Genomic DNA, 18452 nt, shown 5'->3' with positions numbered 1-18452 from the left:
TTAATGTTTAGTTAAAGTTTACAATAATTTAATTCTAAGTCAGGAAATATTGATTCTGAAACAAATAATGGAATATCTTAAATAAATAAAATAATAAAAAATTGGTTTCCAGGCAGTTTTTCTGTCACTGCCTGCAGGTACATGCAGACACAAAAATGTCTGATGCCACAGACAGGAAAGGCATGTTCACTACAAACACTGACAGTTATACTGTTTTTCCAGTTTTTTCCGTTTTTTTGTCCATTTTTCAGAAATTTAAGAGTTGTGAAAACATTTTTTTTAAGTTTTGTATAATTGCTCTTGGGTGAACCAGCGGTGTTTCCTTCTGTACACATACTAGTAAAAGTATGTGGACGGCTCGGCCTGTCTGTGTGGCCTCTATGTTTCTGGTTACCCATCCAGCCTATTAAAAGCCCTGGGTAATGGGACGCATCAGCCCTCACCCTCAGTGAGCACTCAGCAGCAGTGAAGTTAAATTAAAACAGTATTTCTCCTAAAACTACCAGCAGCTCCCAGACGGCCTCTCAGAGCTCTTGTCTCTCCTCCTCAAAGTATTTCCATCACAACTCAGGTGCATTTGCATCATTTTTTGCATCTGTACCAATCCTAATAAAAACAGTTTTTGGATGCTGTGCAAATCTCCAAGAAGTACATAAACTGTATCCGACTGTGGGGTTGACAGAGCAAACTGCTGTGAACTGCAGCTAACAGTGGATAACAAAGTTCAAACATCCCATGCTCCTGAATGTTGCTTTGATTTCTAAGAAACAGTCACACCACACTATCAACAGGAATATTGATCCTTGTAGTTTAACATGACTCATGCAACTTTACAATCAGCCACATGGCTCTTTGTGTTCAGGTGATCTGGCGATACTTCTCAAATTTGCACAAATCCCATCCAAAGTTATGTGCTACGATACATAAAAGCTGATTACAGAGATGATTTTCCAGCAGTAAAGGCTGTAGTACTTTGACAAGGTTTTCTGTTAGTTAACATTACCTATACTACAAAAACTAAAAAAGATGTCATAGTTCCTTCCTTCTCCTCTAAAAACTGTTTCAAATGCAGGCAGGACAGCGTCCAAAGAAAAACTGTACTGCAGGAAACAATGGCAACATCTTCTTTTCTTTAGGAGGAGGAGATCGGCTGCAGATTATCACCTCTGTTTACACAACGCTGGACCAAAAAAAAGCACAAACAGTGAAGCACAAACCTCCTCCATCACCTAGTAGGACTGTTTTAAATACTGACCAGCTGATTACTTTGTTCATGTAAAGCTGCAGATTCTGTTTAATGTTTTACTTATTAGAGCTGTAACAGTTTGTCTCTGTGTTCAGAACTTCCTGTGACCTTATCAGAAGACTGTGCTCACCTCCTAAAGCACATCAGCAGAATATCAGCAGGGCTGCAGCCTGTTGACTCTTTGAACACTAGAAAGAGATCATCCTCTGGGTTCCTAGAAACAAATCTGATTCTAAAAGGCTGTACATAAATAAATTGAATAAAACTGTGTAAACATAAAACTGAATTTCTTTAAAAGTTCATTTGAATAAATAAATGAGTGGGATACAGATACATATTATTAAAATCATGCAATTTATGTTAGTCCTCCTTAGTTGTATTTACAATGAACACATTTTATTTAATTTTGTACATGAAACAGTAGTTTGATTAATATGTGTAAGTTTAATATGAGCGACTGTTTGTTGCCATCTAGAGGTCTCAGTCAGGAACTTGTTGTACGTCTGTGCAGAGGCATTAAAAGTAAGCTTTTCTTCGTGTTTTATAAAATGTTGCACAACAAAAACAATAAAAAAAATAAAACGTTGTTTGTTGAAATATCTCTTGTAGAATATTCTAATTCTGAATTAGCTACAAGACATTTCAACATTAAGATAAAGCATGTGAGCGTGACGCTGCTAGGAACCAATATTTCCAGTTAAAGTTTACTGTCGACATCACAGAGTGACGGACCAAACAGCCGGGTAAATCTGTAAGGGTCCGCTTAGATTCGGGTACTGTATTGTCTTGTTCTCAGTCTTTGTGTTTCTTTGTACAATCTTTATGTTACACAGACGTAGAAGTTTGACGCGCTATCACCCCGAATTAATGTTAGCATTAGCAACGGCTAACCGTGTTGCTAGTGTTTCTGTTAGCATCCGGTGCTAACGTTATATTCATGAAAGACGTGTTATCTTATTTTAGCGCTCTGTGTTTTAAAGTCATCAAGGCTGAGTTTACAGGCTATTGCAGGACTTGGCACCGTGTTTAGTGTAACTTACTTAAAAGAGGAAGATAACCCAGGAGTGTAACAATGGTGTAAACCCATAAATCAAACTAAATTCAGATAAACGTTTAAAAAAAGTTGTGACTTAAGTTTATTTAGTTGTGAAGCCAAACAAAAGTCGGCAGCTCAGACTGACTAACAGCCTCTGTGACCCGGATGTTTTGTAATTTACTTTAGGTAAATGCTAAAGCTAAATGCAGAGAGCACCAACAGCAGCATAACATTGTAATATGCATTAAACTGTGTTCTTAAGGTTTCTCTCTGTAACTCTCCTGCAGGCCTGAAGCAGCTGAATCCTTTGATAAACCACCAACCATGACGTCACTGGTAAGAGTCAACCTCACTTTTTTTAAGTTTGACTTGTTAACTAGCATAGCATCCATTTTCATCACACTACACTGTGATGCAGTCATTAGAGGTCATGATGTGCACATCATTCAAATGTAATAAAAGGTAGAAAAGGGTCAACGTGCTGAGACGTAAACCCTCTGGATTTGTTTGTCTTGTAGGGGAGCGGCCCCTCTTCAACCACAGAGTACACTGTGCGAGTCCCCAAGTGAGTAACAAGGACTAACATTCAAATATATGCAAAGGCTTTCTTGGAAGAGTCGTGTCAGAGCTGCTTCGTAAAAATAACAGAATCTGGGATGGGTTCATATACTGGAATGCAGTCTCATTCTTTCTCATGCCTCTTTACAGTGTTTAAGTGAAAAGGAAGTAACCTTTTTTTCACCTTGTTTGGTTTGTCACGCAGAAACACCAGCAAGAAGTACAATATAATGGCATTCAATGCAGGAGACAGAGTCAACTGTTCAACTTGGACACAGGTGGGTTTCCCTTCACTGTATTTCCACCTTACAGGTCGCACTTAGCCTTTAACCTCTTTCCTGCTCCTCAGGCTCGTATGGAAAGAGACATGAGCGCTCGGAGGATATACGGGGAGGAGGAGACACAAGAAGGTGCAGCAGGTAGCGAGTTTGGCAAAAAGCAGCGTGAGGAGGCACGGCGGAAGAAGTTTGGCATTGTGACGCGTGAGTTCAAAGCTGAAGACCAGCCCTGGGTTCTCAAAGTCAATGGCAAGGCCGGCAAAAGGTGAGGACTCTGAGATCCACCGTTAGGCTGACCTCACAAACTCAAAAGGCATTATAGTCACTCTCCCTCTGTGTGTGACTGTGTCAGGTTCAAAGGTCAAAAGAAGGGCGGCGTGACAGAAAACGCCTCCTACTACATCTTCACACAGTGTCCTGACGGAGCGTTTGAGGCCTTTCCTGTCCACGCCTGGTACAACTTCACGCCGCTGGCCAAGCACCGAACTCTCACCGCTGAGGAGGCTGAAGAGGAGTGGGGCAGGTGAGGGGAGTGGAGTACCCGAGTTACTGGAGTTTGGAAAGTTGTAAACAGACGTTCACTGTTTTTTTTTCCAGGAGGAACAAAGTGGTGAATCACTTCAGCATCATGCTTCAGAGACGTCTTCGGGAGCAGGAGCGTGGTGAGGATGAGGAAGATGAGGCAGAGAAATCTGGGAAGAAGAAGAAGAAGGCAGGTGGGAGAGGGAGTGACCTGCGCATTCACGACCTGGAGGACGACCTGGAGATGAGCAGCGATGACAGTGACAGCAGTGTGGGGGACGGTGAGGAGAAAGAAACCGCAAGAGACGAACTCATTTTAATATCCACATCTTCATTTTTCAAACATCCTCTCTTTCACGGACAGATGGAGAGGGCAAGACGAAGGTGAAGAAAGACGCGGGGAAAGGAAAGGCCAAAAAAAAGAAGCAAAAGGGCAACGAGCATGAGGCCCTGGAAGACAGCGATGACGGCGACTACGAGGGGCTGGAAGTGGATTATATGTCCGATGAAAGCAGGTCAGATTCATCACATTGTGGAGCACAAAGAAACTACATGTATGCACACATTTCTTTAACCATTGTATGCTGCTTATGTTCATAAATAGCTCAGAGGAAGAGCCAGAGAAGGCAAAGCCAGGCAGCAAAGGAGAGGATCACCCTAAAGGTTGGATTTCTTGATAAATACGGAAAATATTTCCTCATGTTATTACCCGTGTTCTCTCTAAACGTTTGTCCTTTGCAGGGATTGATGAGGCCTCTGAGAGCGAGGAGGAGAGTGAGGAGGAGAAGCAGAATGATGAGGAAGCCAAAGAGGAGGAAGAGGAGGAGGAGGGGGGGAAGAAAACTCCAGTTCAAATGGAAAAGAAGAAGAAAAAAGGTACAAAATGCTCTAATGTTAAAGAATTTAGATGTTATTTAAGGTCACAAAGTAAAGTTATTTGTGCGTCACAGACAGCAGCGGAGAGTCGGACAGCTCAGACGACAGCGACATCGAGGGAGAGACAGCCTCTGCTCTGTTCATGGTGGTTAGCGTGTGTGGGGATGGATGAATGGATATTTATGTTTAATGTTTTGTTGTAGTCTTTAAAGAACAGCTGTTAGTGTAGAAGCTGCTTTGAATAAGAATAAGGTGTTTGATGCATTCAGAGACTCTGATGTTAGTTGTTTAATGGTGTGAATGTGTTTGTTCTCATCAAAAATACTTTAACCTCCACTCAGAAAAAGCGCACACCTCCTAAACGAGGAGGCGGCCGCGGCTCTGCAGGCAGCTCCAGGACTGGCAGCCGCCCCGGGACACCGTCCATCGACTCCGCCTCCACCTCCAATACGCTCCGTGCTGCTGCCAGCAAACTGGAACAAGGTGTGTGCTCACACACTGATGCAAATATGCAAACAAGAATTCTGGCTAACGCTCTGTTTTCTTCAGGTAAGAGACAGACTCCGGGTCCTGCCACTGACTCACCAGCAGCCAAAAGGCTGAAGATGGAGCCCAGCAGTCAGAGTCCTGCTCCATCAGGGAAGAGCACACCTCAACCCCCATCAGGCAAATCCACCCCCAGCTCAAGGTGCATTTCACTCTTAAGGTTCTCCTGTGAAAAAAAATGTAAGAATCTGAAGAAATAAATGTCTATTTCTGACCGTTTGCCCTGCAGTGACGTGCAGCTGACAGAGGAGGCGGTCCGGAGATACCTGATCCGTAAACCAATGACCACCAAAGACTTGCTGAAGAAGTTCCAGACTAAGCGCACAGGTTTGAGCAGCGAGCAGACCGTCAACGTGCTGGCACAGATACTCAAACGCCTCAATCCAGAGCGCAAAAATGTCAACGACAAAATGCACTTCTACCTCACCGAGTAAGCAGCAGAGATGTGAAGAGAGGGGGAGGGCTGAAAATTAACCTTCTGTGGGTAAAACCTCTGCCTGTGTGAAGGGAGTTACAGTGACCCAGCACAGCTTCAGGTGGGACTCACAGGTGGCATTTGTAACATTTGAAACATTTGAAGAGACGTTTTTGTTTTTATTCTCTGTGTTTAACAAATAAAGAATAGAATAAGATAAGGTGTATGATACATTCAGAGACTCTGATGTTAGTTGTTTAATGTGAAACTGAATAAAAATAAAGAGTGAGTGGAATGACTGCAGAACCTAAAGTTCAATTTCTATACAGCAGCACAGACATATTTACCACTTTAGGACTATTTTAAGTACACAGATCTTCTTTTAGGTCTACCACTACCACAGCAGTGTAGTATCCAACCGGAGGACGTGAAGCCTCCCAGTCTATTTCAAAAACTACTTGTGACTCAACTATTGTAACTTTAATATGTTTTAGAGCTGTGTGGATGTAGCCTGGCCGGCCACTTAAACTCCCCTCAGTGAAATGGGTCTGGAAACCCTCCCCCATCACAATCAGTTCCATGAAGTACAAATCCTGAACTAATCACAGCTGTTTGTTCTTTCTCTAAATGGTTGAATGTTTTTATTCTGTGTGCTGCCTGGAAATCCAACTTGAACCTACAGAGACCAGATTATTTGTATAGAACAGACAAAGGCTAGTTTGGACACACAATCACTTTTTTAAAAACACACTGAAACAAACGTAAACTTCACATTCACTCTGATATAATCAGCAAAGTGCACTGGAGACACTCCACAGAAAGTCTGTATGCTGCAGATGATTTAGAATCAATAGACTTTCCCTGCTTTGTAATATTTAAACAAACATTTAGAGCTCCAGGACAAAATGAGAGAAGAGTCTTTAAATGCTGTGACAACAAGCTCAATCCCACTGCAACAAGATTTTGTGTCAGCAAATGTCTAACAAAGCGTCATCATATCTCAATAGAGATCGATACAGATCAATACCTGCAGTCCCTTTAAATTCAGTTTATGCTGTGTTACTCTCCGAGCTGACGCGTTATCCCGGCAGGTTGCGGCAGATGACAGCGATGCGGCGCTGGCGAGGGACTCTCTGTCCGTTAAACACCGACTCCTCGTCTTTCAGGATCTCGTGAGTGTAGCCGTATCTGGCCTGGTCCCTGCACAGGCGTGAACAGGACAGACGGTCAACAACCCCCAGTGCACACTACAGGCAACATGTACATGTGCGATCAGAGCAGAGAACCTCAGTACGTAGAGGGAGCGGCGGGACAGCAGCAGGTCCAGCCATTCGTCTTTGGCGTCCTCTTTGACCAAACGCATGATGCTGTCAGAGAGGAGGCTCAGCCCGGCGATGGTGCTGCCACAGAACTGGAAAATCACAAATCAAGTTGTAATCAATTATTACTGTATGTGTACAGTATAATAACATGAGTACCTTGACGCTGTCAACGTGCGGCTTGATGTAGCCACTTTTGTCCAAATCCAGGATGTGCACGGGGCCAAGGAGCAGGCTGCCATCTGCAAACGCTGCACATCGGACACGCTTCAAGATCTCCTCACACGCCGCCCCCCACTGCACACGCTCAGTCTCTCTGTAGCCGTGGATTGCCTGCAAGTAAACAAATAAAAGGAAGAAAATACTTCACACAGAATCCTTCAGAATGATTTTTAAGGGACACCACAAATTAATGTGAATTGTTTTGTGGCCTGCAGTGATAATAACCCAGTGTGACCTGGTAACAAGCATAATGTGCTGTCCCTTTAGAGTATATTTAGCAAACACACTGCAAAGTAAGAACATTTCAGCCATTCTTAGCAGAGGTTTGTGGGACTTACATCGTCCCAGTGGTCAAACTCATAGCGTTTCTTCTTCAGTCCCGGTTCCAGCTCTTTCAGAAGAGCAGCCTCCTCCTCCTCAGTGATGAAGGCCGGCCTCACCTCCACCTGTGAGCCGAGTCTCTGCACCAGCTCCGGGCTGGAGCCCACGATGAGAGGCTCGTCTCGGAGGTGTAGCAGGCCGCTGCTGGCGGAGCTCAGGCGGCGCTGACGGCAGTGAAGAGCCGGTCTGTGGATCCGTTTCAGGGCCGCTAGACACAGTTTCATCCTCCTGTATGAGATACCTGCTGTTCCCCACAGAGTCTGTTTGTTTGGGCTCGTTCTGGTGCTGCGAACAGAGAGAAAGTCAAACAGTTTCTGTGTGCGGCGCCATGTTGAAACCGCAAAGCATTGTGGGGGGTGGAGTTTTCCAGTATTAAATCGCACAGATGGCGGTAATCTAAGCTGATATAAACACTGATTGTTATGTATGTATTTATTATGGCGGAGTTTACAGTCACTGCACCTTCTGTCCAAAGCCCAACCCCCCACACAGCCCCCCCAACACACACTCACACACACTCACACACACACACTACAGTGGCACTGATGTCCCATCTGATGAAGACCCTGGAGAGCTTAGTTCTTTCCCACCTGCGCCCCCTGGTGAGCTCATCGATGGACGTCCTGCAGCCTGGCATTGGGGTGGATGATGATGCTGTCATCTACCTCCTGCAAAGGTGTCTCAAAGCAGGGAGCACTGTGAGAATCATGTTCTTTGATTTCTCCAGTGCCTTCAACACCATCCTGGGGGGAAAAACTGGTGCAGACAGGGGTTGGACTTGGACCACCTCCACACATCATGGATACTGGACTACTTGACCAACAGACCACAGTGTGTGAGGGCACAGGGCATGGGAGCTCCACGAGGAACTGTTCTTGCTCCATGTGTGTTAGTACCTTGACATGTTTCGACCACTCCCTGTAGTCCCAGGCTGGGACGCTGTGCTGAGGAGGCCAGACTGCTGTCCCACACATGGGACACAGTGCTGAGGAAGCCAGACTACAGATGGCGCTGTTCCCTTACTACCTGGAGTAATAGGAGAATGGCACCACAACCTGCATAAATCAGCTGGCAGACACGTCACGGTAACATGCGTGACTTCTGACGAAGGCTACAGGAAGTGGCCAAAACATGTCAAGGTACTAACACACAGCACTGGTCTGACTAAAAAAAAATAAAAAAAAATGATTATATAAAAAAGTTATATAATATACCTTTGTGAAGACCAAATTAATCTTATTGGAATGTTCTTGCTCCCTTCCCAATAAGACACAGCTCTTTTTGTGGCTTTCTTACATTTCATATGAATATTTTTATGGAGGAAATATTGTCACAGTGTTTCTCCTCCTTTCTAACTTTTTAGCTTTGAGGTGTGAACAGGGTCAGTGCAGAGAGCAGAGGGGGTGCTGCAGTTCTACCCTGTGAACAGTAGGTGGCAGTGAATACAGCTGATTGTTAGTACAGTAAAGGTGACTGTCTACCTGTGTCATCATCTGACAGGATGTGATATTTTTTAAATTATTTACCACCACATGTCACCACATTCAAATGTTTTAAACTTATGATTACATTGTGAACACATTGATAAGTTAAAAAAACAGGATGTAAAGGTTTTAAATAAAAAATTACAAAAAGAAATATGAATAATTTATTAAAAATGAAAAAATAAACAGAGCAGACTAAAAACAACAAATATACAATATTCTTAGGTTTAAAGGCCCAGAGAGTGAAAGGTCTGAGTCTAGATATATATAACAAACTAAAGACATACAGGGAGGAGAGAGCAGTTAAGCAGTGACTTCATCCTCACTAGAGATTCCCCCAGAAAAAAAAAAAAAAAACATTGGCCTACTTACCACTAAGGACAGGTTACCAGGCTCTCTGCTGCTCCCTCCTCTGCTGTTGTTTCCAGGCAAAATGTCTGTGACTCAACACCAGCATGTAAAAAAAAAAAGAAGAGAGAGAGACGACTTTAAACAGATCAGGCCAGAAGCCATGTTTTTCTGTGTGTCCACACAGACACACGAGCCTGTACTGTAGGATTATTATTGCTGCTCCTTCTGGGAGCATCCGCAACCACGCTGTGCTGCCCGTGTCGTTGTCGGATGCCATGTTGTTGCCCCCAAGCAGCACATTCACCCCAGCAGCTGGTGCACGCCGTGAATCACAGGATCCTCATCGGTCAGCTTCTCCTGGAGGCGTCATCAGGATGTTGAATCATGTGTTTAGAGGGAAAAACACCTTTTTGTGTGTGTCACCTGTCTGCCATAAGTCAAGAGTGAACTGATGAGAATTTGGTGGTATGAGGTCAAAGGTCAAGGTCACGGTGAGGTCATGCGTTCCTTACTTGTAAATGCAATGTTTCAGGAACACTTTGACTAATGTTTTTTCTGTAATTATTTGTGTAAATATTAACTTCAATTTAAGATTAGATTTGGCTAAAGCAGGCTGGCTCTAAAAGTGAGAAAATGGCTCCACAGACATCTATGTAAAAACTTTACAGGTGGATTAAAGATGGACGGTGGGTTGTTTATTTAGCTGAGATGAGCAGCAGTTTGGTCTCAGAGGGGCTTAGTTGGAATTGGTGTTCCTTCATGCATGTAGATGTGTCAGGGAGATGGTGTGAGACCGAGTTCTGAGGTGGGACCGATGTTTTGACCTACTTTTCTCCTGATGGACTCTTGAATCAAAGTCCAACAAAGATCAGCACTTCTGACCCCTGCTGTAATGGTGTTAGGTGACTGTTGAGCTGGTGTGTGTGTGTGAGAGAGAGATATGGAGCAGTTTTGCAGAGGTTTACGTGGAAGTCTGCAGGACCGGGTTCAGCAGGGGCGGAGTGCTCTACATGCATCCAGCCATTGAATTATTCAGCCTTATGAATCATTGAGTCACGACACTCCTTTTTAGGCGCTCGCCTCAGAGCCTCACAGCTACACCCTCCGTCTCAACATCTGACGGAGAAAACAACAGAGAGATGTGCAGACACGGTTAATCTCCAGAGATTATTTCATTATTTTTTGTTAGTTAACAAACAGCTAACGGAAAATTCTGAGGTGATTCTTCATCCTCATCCTGCTCTGACTGAAGTCATTAAAAGTTAATTGCTCCTTCATCCTGTTGTGCAGGACTACTCCCTGTGTTTTCTTCCTGGAGCTTCCTCAGAGATTATATATATCTGTGAGGACTACATTCCTGAGCACTTCCTATCCTAACACACTTCTAACCTAATCAGGTCCTATAAATTATCCTGAGAACCACATTCATCTCACGCCAGCCACAAGTGAGCCATTTATGCTCACTTGTGGCTGTGATTGTTGAAACTGGATATGACAGATATGATGATTTCAGGCACTTCCTGTTGATGTCAGTTTAATAAAAGAGGCTGCAGTTCACCTAGAGGGCGACACACAAAATGACTTATGAAACTAACATGGGATTTATGCACCATTTGGTATTATCAGAGTTAAATGGAAAGTAGCTAATTTAGCCCATAAAACACTAGCATGCTGCTAACAGCTGCTGATTGGTCAGGTTAGATTAGTACTGATGGGGACAGGAGGACCTCCCTCCATGGCAGCCGGAGTCCTCAAATATATATATATCTCTATAGGGGTTCTGCTGCTGCTGCTGGTTGGATGTGTCCAATCAGAATGGAGGATGCTGGGAAGTGTCTTGTGGTGACGTTACTGATAGTTATAGAACAGAAATGTATTGATTAGAAAAGATGTAAAAAACAAACAAAACAAAACTAAACATGGATCTATTTCTTTAGTAATCCACTGTGTTAAGGGTGCCCCCTATATGGAAAAGGAAGCAATGATGACATGGTGCTCCTGTTGCCAGGCAACCTGCAGCTGATAATTAGTTTGATTGCTGCAAAGCAGTGTCAGATTTTCATTCGTGGATTAACATTTTTAAATTATTTGTGGTTTTCTTTAACTTCTCTGATAGGCCCACTTTTGAAACTTTTAAACTTTTGACATTTTAAACACAAGATTTATTCAACTTCTTAGGTTAGAGACCATTTCAGCTTTGACCAGCCAAGATGGGAATAAAGACTTTTCTTTCCCCACTTCTTTTCTATTTTTAAAATATTCAGTTTTTTACTCTACACTTGTGAACATGTTTCGACCTTTAACACTGTAAAAAGTCCATGAACTTTTTACAGCCACTGAACTGTGGCTCAGTTCAGTTTGTAGAACTAACCAAATGGGGGAGGGGCTCTGAAGGATCCACCTGATGGTTCTCCTGAGTTACTGAAAAGCACGCATGAAGGAGCTTTTAAAACATGACAGCCTAAATGTATCGTGGTGACACAATCAGTCCACGAATGGCACCTGAATGAGGGACGCAGTGTTGGTCTATAGAGCTCTCCGTGGTGCTGAAATGACTCCATACCATTCTCAGCATATTGATGCTGTCCGTGCTGTTGAAATGACTCTATGCTGTCCGTGGTGCTGAAATGACTCCATACCAGTCTTAGCATATTGATGCTATCCGTGGTGCTGAAATGACTCTATACCATTTGCAGCATAACGGTGCTCTCCGTGGTGCTGAAATTACTCCATACCAGTCTTAGCATATTGATGCTGTCGGTGGTTCTGAAATGACTCCATGCTGTCCGTGGTGCTGAAATGACTCCATGCTGTCCGTGGTGCTAACATAAATGTAAGGGGGGGGGGGGGGGGTACTTTTATGTGCTGAGGTGAAACAATGACAGAAGTTTGATCACTGTTTGATGGAACTGCAGCAGCTCATACAAAACCAGACAAATCACACAAAGAACAGAGGTTGGACATCACTGGTTTCATCTTTACCCTTGTGTTCATGGCTACAATAGTTCCCTCTGAAATATCATAAAGGAGCAAAAAACACTTCAGATTTTTATCTATCCATGATTATGATCAGGACGTCCTTGTGACAGGGTCAGCCTCGCGGTCGGAAGCTTTGCCTACATGGACCCAAAGCAAAATGATCCCTTTCTGATGTATCGGATGGACGTTTAAGGTCGTGCTGGTATCGATCAGTGTTCTCACATGCACGCTTTCTCCCCTCATTCCACCTCTGAGACAGGAGCACTCATCCTGCTTGGTCACCCTTAAATCTGAATCACTTCCCATTCACAGAGGTGGCTATTTACAGAGTCAATCAATTAGGTCACATAAGAGAATGTTTCAGTGTGATGCTCAGCCTCCCTCTGTGCTTAATGTAAGGAGGCAGCAGCCCTCTGCTGAAGGTGTCGCTACACCGAGTGACTCATGGCATTCATGGAACATGACACCACTCTGTGCCACTTCGTCCATGTTCTGTTTGTGTTATTTTAAATCAAGGAATGGTGCAAAAGCCAAAACAGGAGGGGAAAGGGGAGGAAAGACGGGGAGGAAAGGAAAAGGAGAGACAAAGAGGAGGGATGACAGGGAGGAGAGGAAGAGGAGAGACAAAGAGGAGGAAAGACAGGAAGAGAGGAGGAAGAAGGAAAGACAAAGAGATGATGGAAAGGAAAGGAGGCGAGAGGAAGACAAAGAGGGGAGGAAAGGAAAGGGGAGGAAGACTGTTTCAGGGAGGGAGGGAGCTCTCTTCGGCCATTAATTTCCAAATGTCTGTTGCTAAGAATAGCCTCGTCTCTCTCTCCCTCCACCTTCCATAACAAACACACGCAGACTCTCTCTCCCTCTTTATATCGCGCGCGAACATACATACATACACACACACTCACACTCTGACACGCATTTTTACTCTACACACGCGCAGCGTGCGCACGCAGTCATTGTCAGCTTGGGTTTCAGCTGTATCTTCGCAGGAGCTGCATGATGCCAACACCCCACCACCACCCCTGTACACTCCCTCTCCACCACATTTGGCTATTATAAAACACCTATTAAACTATTTTGTGTTATAAGAAACACACACATAACGCGCGCGCACGTGGTTATGTGAGGACGCCCGTGGAGGTCCAACCCCAGCCGGGCAGGGCTGTTGCCCGAAGCACCTTCAAAGAAAACAGGCAATAGACGGAGCCTCCGTCCGTGACATCGTCTGAAAGTTGCGCGCGTCATGTGGCTGCAGAGCTGATCAGGCGCCCATTCAGACAACCATTACGCGCGCGGTGCGATTTATTGAATTCACAGCCAAAGAAGCAGAAGCTCCGCGTCTTTTCATCCATTCATCCATTCACCGATCCATCCATCCGTTCGTCCCCCTCCTCCTCCTCCCCCCCTTGGGGCCGCCGAATGAAGAGAGAGGAGGCCGTAAGGAGGGACACGCTCCAACGAGAGAGAGAGAAAGAGAGAGAGAGACAGATAGAGAAAGAGAGAGAGCGAGAACGAGAGAGAGAGGACGCTCCACCAGGACATTCGGGCTTATCAGTGCGGACGAAGGTAGACTTTTCGGGGCGGGGATGGTGAGGGACTTCACGGCACTGCTGCACCTCCAACGTCCAAACCACGATCATGAGAGGGTGTAAGGCGGCGGAGAAGCGGCCGTCCTACCCTTGTCTTTGACGTCCGTGTGTCCCTTGCTCAGCTTCTGGATGGCCGCGCAGGTGAGGGATGGGAGACGATGATTGCAACAAGGGAGGATGCTTTTAGATTCGTTTGTGTTTTATCTTTAACAATGACAGCGACGCTTCAGAGGTATTTTTCTTTCTGCTTTCTGCATTCTGAAAAAAAGACTCAAGAATAGCAAATGTCACAATTTTCTCAAGGCTTCTCAGAGCGCGCAGCTAAAACAGTGAGGTGGCCGGAGCCACTGTACTGCCACACACTGAATCAAACATTGCGGATGTTTCTAAATAAATAAATAATCGTAGCTTTTCTCAATTTTTTTGATGCCTTTTAAATCTTCGGAAACGTTTCCAAAATGCCAAGTTGAACGCCGCAGACGGCCGCGGATCGCTAGAGGCTGCTGATTATTTTCACGTTCATTTTTTCACAGTCTTATAGAGTGAGGCCTGCGCGGTGTTTTTGGGGCGTTCAGACTGTCAGCAGAGTGAAGACATGAATCGCACGGAGAGGTGCAGGAAGCTCCGGTGCGCTCTAAAACAGGCATGAACCATGGAGAACATGAAACATTCATGTTGACTCGCTCCCCATGATCTCATGTTGGGGGCGAATTCTGCTCTGCTCGAGAGAAGACTAAGACACCCCACGGCGCTAACCCACGGTGCAACAACCAGCCAGCCAACCGACCGACCGCACGTTTAATTTCCTCACACCCACAGCTGGCCGCTGGCGGAGACGCGCAGAGGAGGAGACGGTACATGGACGTCCTCGTCTGCTAAACGCAGGAGCTGCAGAACTGCTCGCCGGGTGCAGGTGTGACGAACCGTTGTGCATATGAGACGTTCCGATCCAGATGGGATGTAATGTTGTGTGGCTGCACAGCTGAGCATTGGTCTCCTTCTCCGCTGCTTCGTGAAGATTGGCTTTCGGTGTCCACAGAATGGCGCGGTTCGGAGACGAGATGCCGGCCAGGTACGGCGGAGGGCCCGGCGGAGGGGGCCCGGGCGGCCGCGGCGGCAGCAGGCAAGGTGGACCACACGGACACGGTCACGGCCACGGGCATGGCCACGGGCACGGACACGGTCCACCCGGAGGGCCCGGGGCCCAGAGAATGTACAAGCAGTCTATGGCGCAGAGAGCCCGAACAATGGCCCTCTATAACCCCATCCCGGTGCGCCAGAACTGCTTCACAGTCAACCGCTCACTGTTCATTTTCAGTGAGGATAACTTCGTGAGAAAATACGCCAAAAAGATCACCGAATGGCCATATCCTTTACCCACGGAGCAGTGAGTACACGCGTGGGCCTGACGAACGGACGGACACACACACACACACACAGTCTGATTGAACGCCCCGCAGTTATTTATCTCATTTCAAGAAAATAACAAAAGGTGTAACACGCACATCCATCAGGGCAGGCCAGCGTGAGGTACACCCTAAACGTGTAATTTATGGTTAATTAAGAGGCGGGCGCGTGAGGGCGCCTTCTTTACGAGGCTGTTGATCACCATCAATCACATTTGTTAGTAATTTCATGTCACAGCCGCGTGGCCACGTTTTTGATATACGTTTTCCTCCGTGTGTGTGTGTGTGTGGGGGGGGTGTCTAGGTGGCGCTGCTGGTTGCTGATGTCAGCATGTGCTGTTCAGGCCTCGCGCAGTGAGGAAACAGGAGAGGAGGGACAAAATAAGCAGCTGTGTGTGTGTGAGTGAGTGAGAGAGAGAGAGAGAGAGAGAGAGTGTATCCTTGCACTGATGCCCACACACTCATATCAGCATGATGCAGGTGTCTTCCCAGATATGGCGTGTGAGAGAGACAGACAGAGCAGGTGTGTGTGTGTGTGTGTGTGACTATTAACTTGCATAGATGCTGTATTTAATTTTTTCTCCCATTTTAAGTCTCCTCCTCTTCATCACACCAGATGCAGGTGTAGCTAAATGATTGTGCCATCATTTCTGAATCTCTCACTTTCTCTGTGTATGTGTGTGTCCTTTTCTGTGGAGAAATGTTGAGCTGTTTACTTCCAGAATTTTTTGTGTGTGTGGATGGAAGTTTATATGCGAGTGTTAATGACAGGAGGGGAAATTGGAGTAATGATTGTATTGATCTGTGCTGATGCTTGAGCCGTGACATAACTACACACACTAATTGGGCCGTTCTGGTGAAAAGCAGCAGCTACTTAAACTGCCTCTGAACTGCTCAGCGTCTACAAGACAGGCGCCCACAAGACAGGCGCCCGATGTGGGTTTATTTTATTTAAAAAAATCCTCCAAAACAGGAATAAAACGACACTTCTGTTCACGCTCTCTGCTCAGCTTTCATGGCTTCCTGTGTCTGAGGAAGGCACGGGTGAGCATCTTTTGTTGCATTTGCAGTTTGTAGAGTCATTGTTGTGGATGTTATTGAACACTTACTGTAGACAGAGGACAAGGAAGTAAGAGGTAAAACCAGAGAAACTGTGGTTCAGCATGACAGCAGGACTCCCAGAAGCTGACAAGTTGAGTGGCCAAATTTCCCCTTTGTCGTCATTTTACAAGTTTGTGTGTCTTAACTAAAATGAATCCCCTTTTATTGGTCTTTAGGGGGCAATTTGATCTTCTTCATCATCACCTTACAGTCATTTTGCATTAATCTGTGGTCATCTGTTGAAATTTCTTGTCAGCTGTCTGTTTTGTGAGTGAGTGGATTCAGGTTTGTGGCTTTTGTTGTAATTTTGTGTCTCCTTGTAGTCATGTTGCCTGTTTCTATTCTTCTTCATCTTTTTTGTACCGGAAGATAAGTTGTCTTTTTTGTGCTTTTTTGTCTCTTCATTTTCAGTCATTTTACATCTTTTTAGGCGACACATGCCGACTTTTAGGCACCATATGTAGAGCGGGACAAAGTGATAAAACAAAGCGAGACAAAGCACTATAGAATGCTAATATATTAGAGCTTTACAAAGCAATAAATAGTGGGGCTCTCTATTTATTGCTCTGTCCCACTCCATTACAATAGTGTGGGACAGTTATCTGGGTAGCACCATCTGATCCTCCAGTACTTTGAGGTGCACCTTGAACCATTGCAGTCCACACATATAAGAGAGTGATTGCTGCTATGGTGCTGATAATGTGCTGAAAAATATCATGTTACATACTGAAGGGAAACTGAAGCTATCAGACCTCAGAAATCAAATCCCTGCTCCTGGTCTTACTGACCTTTGACCCCCTTTGACCCTGTCAAATCCATGTCCAGGTGTCTCGTGCACAACTCTGCCTTTTGTGCATTCATTTGTTTGTCATCATTTTACATCTTGTGCAGGACACTAGTTTTAGGACCTGCAAAGACACACACACACACATATGTAGCCACTGCATGCACACCATATGGTGTCATCTGCGTCATCACTGCACACTTAAGTGATTTTCTTCTGCTGCTGTAAATAGAGAGAAAGTCAATATATGTTCTTTGTATAGCAGCACTGAGCTCAATATGAACACAACTGACATCTTTGACAAAAATAGTAATTCCTTTATAATGAAATTGTGATCGTAAAAAGATCAAAACAAAGGTTGGCCTTTTTGGTTTCAACAACATTATTTGTTTTTACTTTTTCCTCACTTTTGTGAGGATATGAATTGTGCACATGCTGTGTGGAAGTGCTCTCTATATTTATTTCAATGCAAATTCTGACCCAGAATCCATAAGAGATCAAATGACTATTGAATATTTGGATCTCCTGGTTCAGCTGTTTCTCTGAGCCATAAGTCAATATTTTCTGCATATTAAATATCCTAATAAAAAAAGAAAAGAAAAATGTGTCATCGAACACGTTCAGTCACGCCCCATCTCCGGCAGTCTTACATGAAATATCAGGAGAAACAATACTATAGTGCCAAGCTGATACCAAAAGAGCAGGACAAAGAGACAGTACAACACAATCGGGTGGAGCAAAGTGATGTTAAAGAGCATCACAATAGAGTGGAACAAGGGAATATAATACAGGAGAATTAATATACATAATAATCAATATGATAACCAATATGATAATATAATAATCAACAGTGTTGAAAGCCGTGTAAAAGAGTGGAACAAAAGAGCTTGACAAAGTGATAAAATAGAGTCAGACGAATGTAACCAAGCTAGGTGAAATAATATAATAGTGGGACAAAGTGATTTTTAGAGTGGGACAAAGCCATGAAATTAAGCTAGGGGGGAAAACGTTCTAATAGAGTGGGACAAAGAAAAATGAAAGAGTGGGACAGAATGAAAGTGAAACGACTCCCTGGGATTATTGAAGTTGGTTTCCTGGATGAATGTCTGATGTATATTTTAGTTCAAGTGGACAACACTCAGATGTTTGCTGAACGAGTCCACAGACAGTCAGACCTGTATATACTGTATACTGTATAAGTAAGTTAGAGAGACACAACCAGGAACAGAGAGAGAGAAGGAGAGAGCGGGACCTGGGTGTTTTTGGGTGGACGTGGTAAGTCAGTGATCTACGTTCACTGCAGAATCTAAATTATTTATTGGTTTCTCTCCAGCTTGCTACTGTCAGCTGATAACTAAACAG

General features: G+C 44.6%; 3 protein-coding genes across 4 annotated transcripts in view; 2 read left to right on the top strand and 1 right to left on the bottom strand.

Moving 5' to 3' along the window:
- The first annotated feature begins 1942 nt into the window (after window positions 1-1942).
- Window positions 1943-5776, top strand: gtf2f1 (general transcription factor IIF, polypeptide 1). Of its 2 annotated transcripts, none has more exons than XM_028411273.1 (14): window positions 1943-2019; window positions 2570-2618; window positions 2801-2847; window positions 3046-3118; window positions 3190-3383; window positions 3471-3641; window positions 3716-3921; window positions 4005-4155; window positions 4245-4303; window positions 4382-4516; window positions 4591-4661; window positions 4858-4999; window positions 5066-5204; window positions 5292-5776. In XM_028411273.1, the coding sequence occupies exons 2-14, from the start codon at window positions 2607-2609 to the stop codon at window positions 5494-5496; spliced, it is 1605 nt and encodes a 534-aa protein (XP_028267074.1). In that variant the 5' UTR covers window positions 1943-2019; window positions 2570-2606; the 3' UTR covers window positions 5497-5776. The 2 variants fall into 2 exon arrangements, with proteins under 2 accessions (XP_028267074.1, XP_028267075.1); XM_028411274.1 differs by lacking the exon at window positions 1943-2019 and adding an exon at window positions 2047-2468.
- Window positions 5777-6199: 423 nt separating this feature from the next.
- alkbh7 (alkB homolog 7) lies at window positions 6200-7731 on the bottom strand. Its single transcript, XM_028411324.1, has 4 exons — window positions 7357-7731; window positions 6956-7129; window positions 6764-6888; window positions 6200-6677 (listed from the first exon to the last, which is right to left on the bottom strand). Exons 1-4 carry the CDS (start codon window positions 7621-7623, stop codon window positions 6557-6559), a joined length of 687 nt encoding a protein of 228 aa, XP_028267125.1. The 5' UTR covers window positions 7624-7731; the 3' UTR covers window positions 6200-6556.
- Window positions 7732-14839: 7108 nt separating this feature from the next.
- cacna1aa (calcium channel, voltage-dependent, P/Q type, alpha 1A subunit, a) overlaps window positions 14840-18452 on the top strand; it is a 66169-nt gene continuing 62556 nt past the window's right edge. The window contains exon 1 of the mRNA XM_028411190.1: window positions 14840-15165. Within this exon, the coding sequence (XP_028266991.1) occupies window positions 14840-15165 (326 nt within the window). The remainder of the gene's footprint in view (window positions 15166-18452) is intronic.

Source organism: Parambassis ranga, chromosome 8 (assembly GCF_900634625.1).
Source record: "Parambassis ranga chromosome 8, fParRan2.1, whole genome shotgun sequence".
NCBI lineage: Eukaryota > Metazoa > Chordata > Actinopteri > Ambassidae > Parambassis > Parambassis ranga.
The sequence above is the reverse complement of the archived record's forward strand: the minus strand, read 5'-3'. Positions and strand labels throughout refer to the sequence as shown.

What these genes read in the sequence shown, in the direction of transcription:
- gtf2f1 (XM_028411273.1), top strand. An exon ending in GCTGAAGAGGAGTGGGGCAG is followed by an intron (nt 3,642 to 3,715) that starts GTGAGGGGAGTG and finishes TTTTTTTTCCAG; the next exon opens with GAGGAACAAAGTGGTGAATC. An exon ending in AGGAGAGGATCACCCTAAAG is followed by an intron (nt 4,304 to 4,381) that starts GTTGGATTTCTT and finishes TGTCCTTTGCAG; the next exon opens with GGATTGATGAGGCCTCTGAG.
- alkbh7 (XM_028411324.1), bottom strand. Translation starts at nt 7,623, where the DNA reads ATGAAACTGTGTCTAGCGGCCCTGAAACGGATCCACAGACCGGCTCTT. An exon ending in CGCACGTTGACAGCGTCAAG is followed by an intron (nt 6,889 to 6,955) that starts GTACTCATGTTA and finishes GTGATTTTCCAG; the next exon opens with TTCTGTGGCAGCACCATCGC. An exon ending in CGCTCCCTCTACGTACTGAG is followed by an intron (nt 6,678 to 6,763) that starts GTTCTCTGCTCT and finishes ACGCCTGTGCAG; the next exon opens with GGACCAGGCCAGATACGGCT.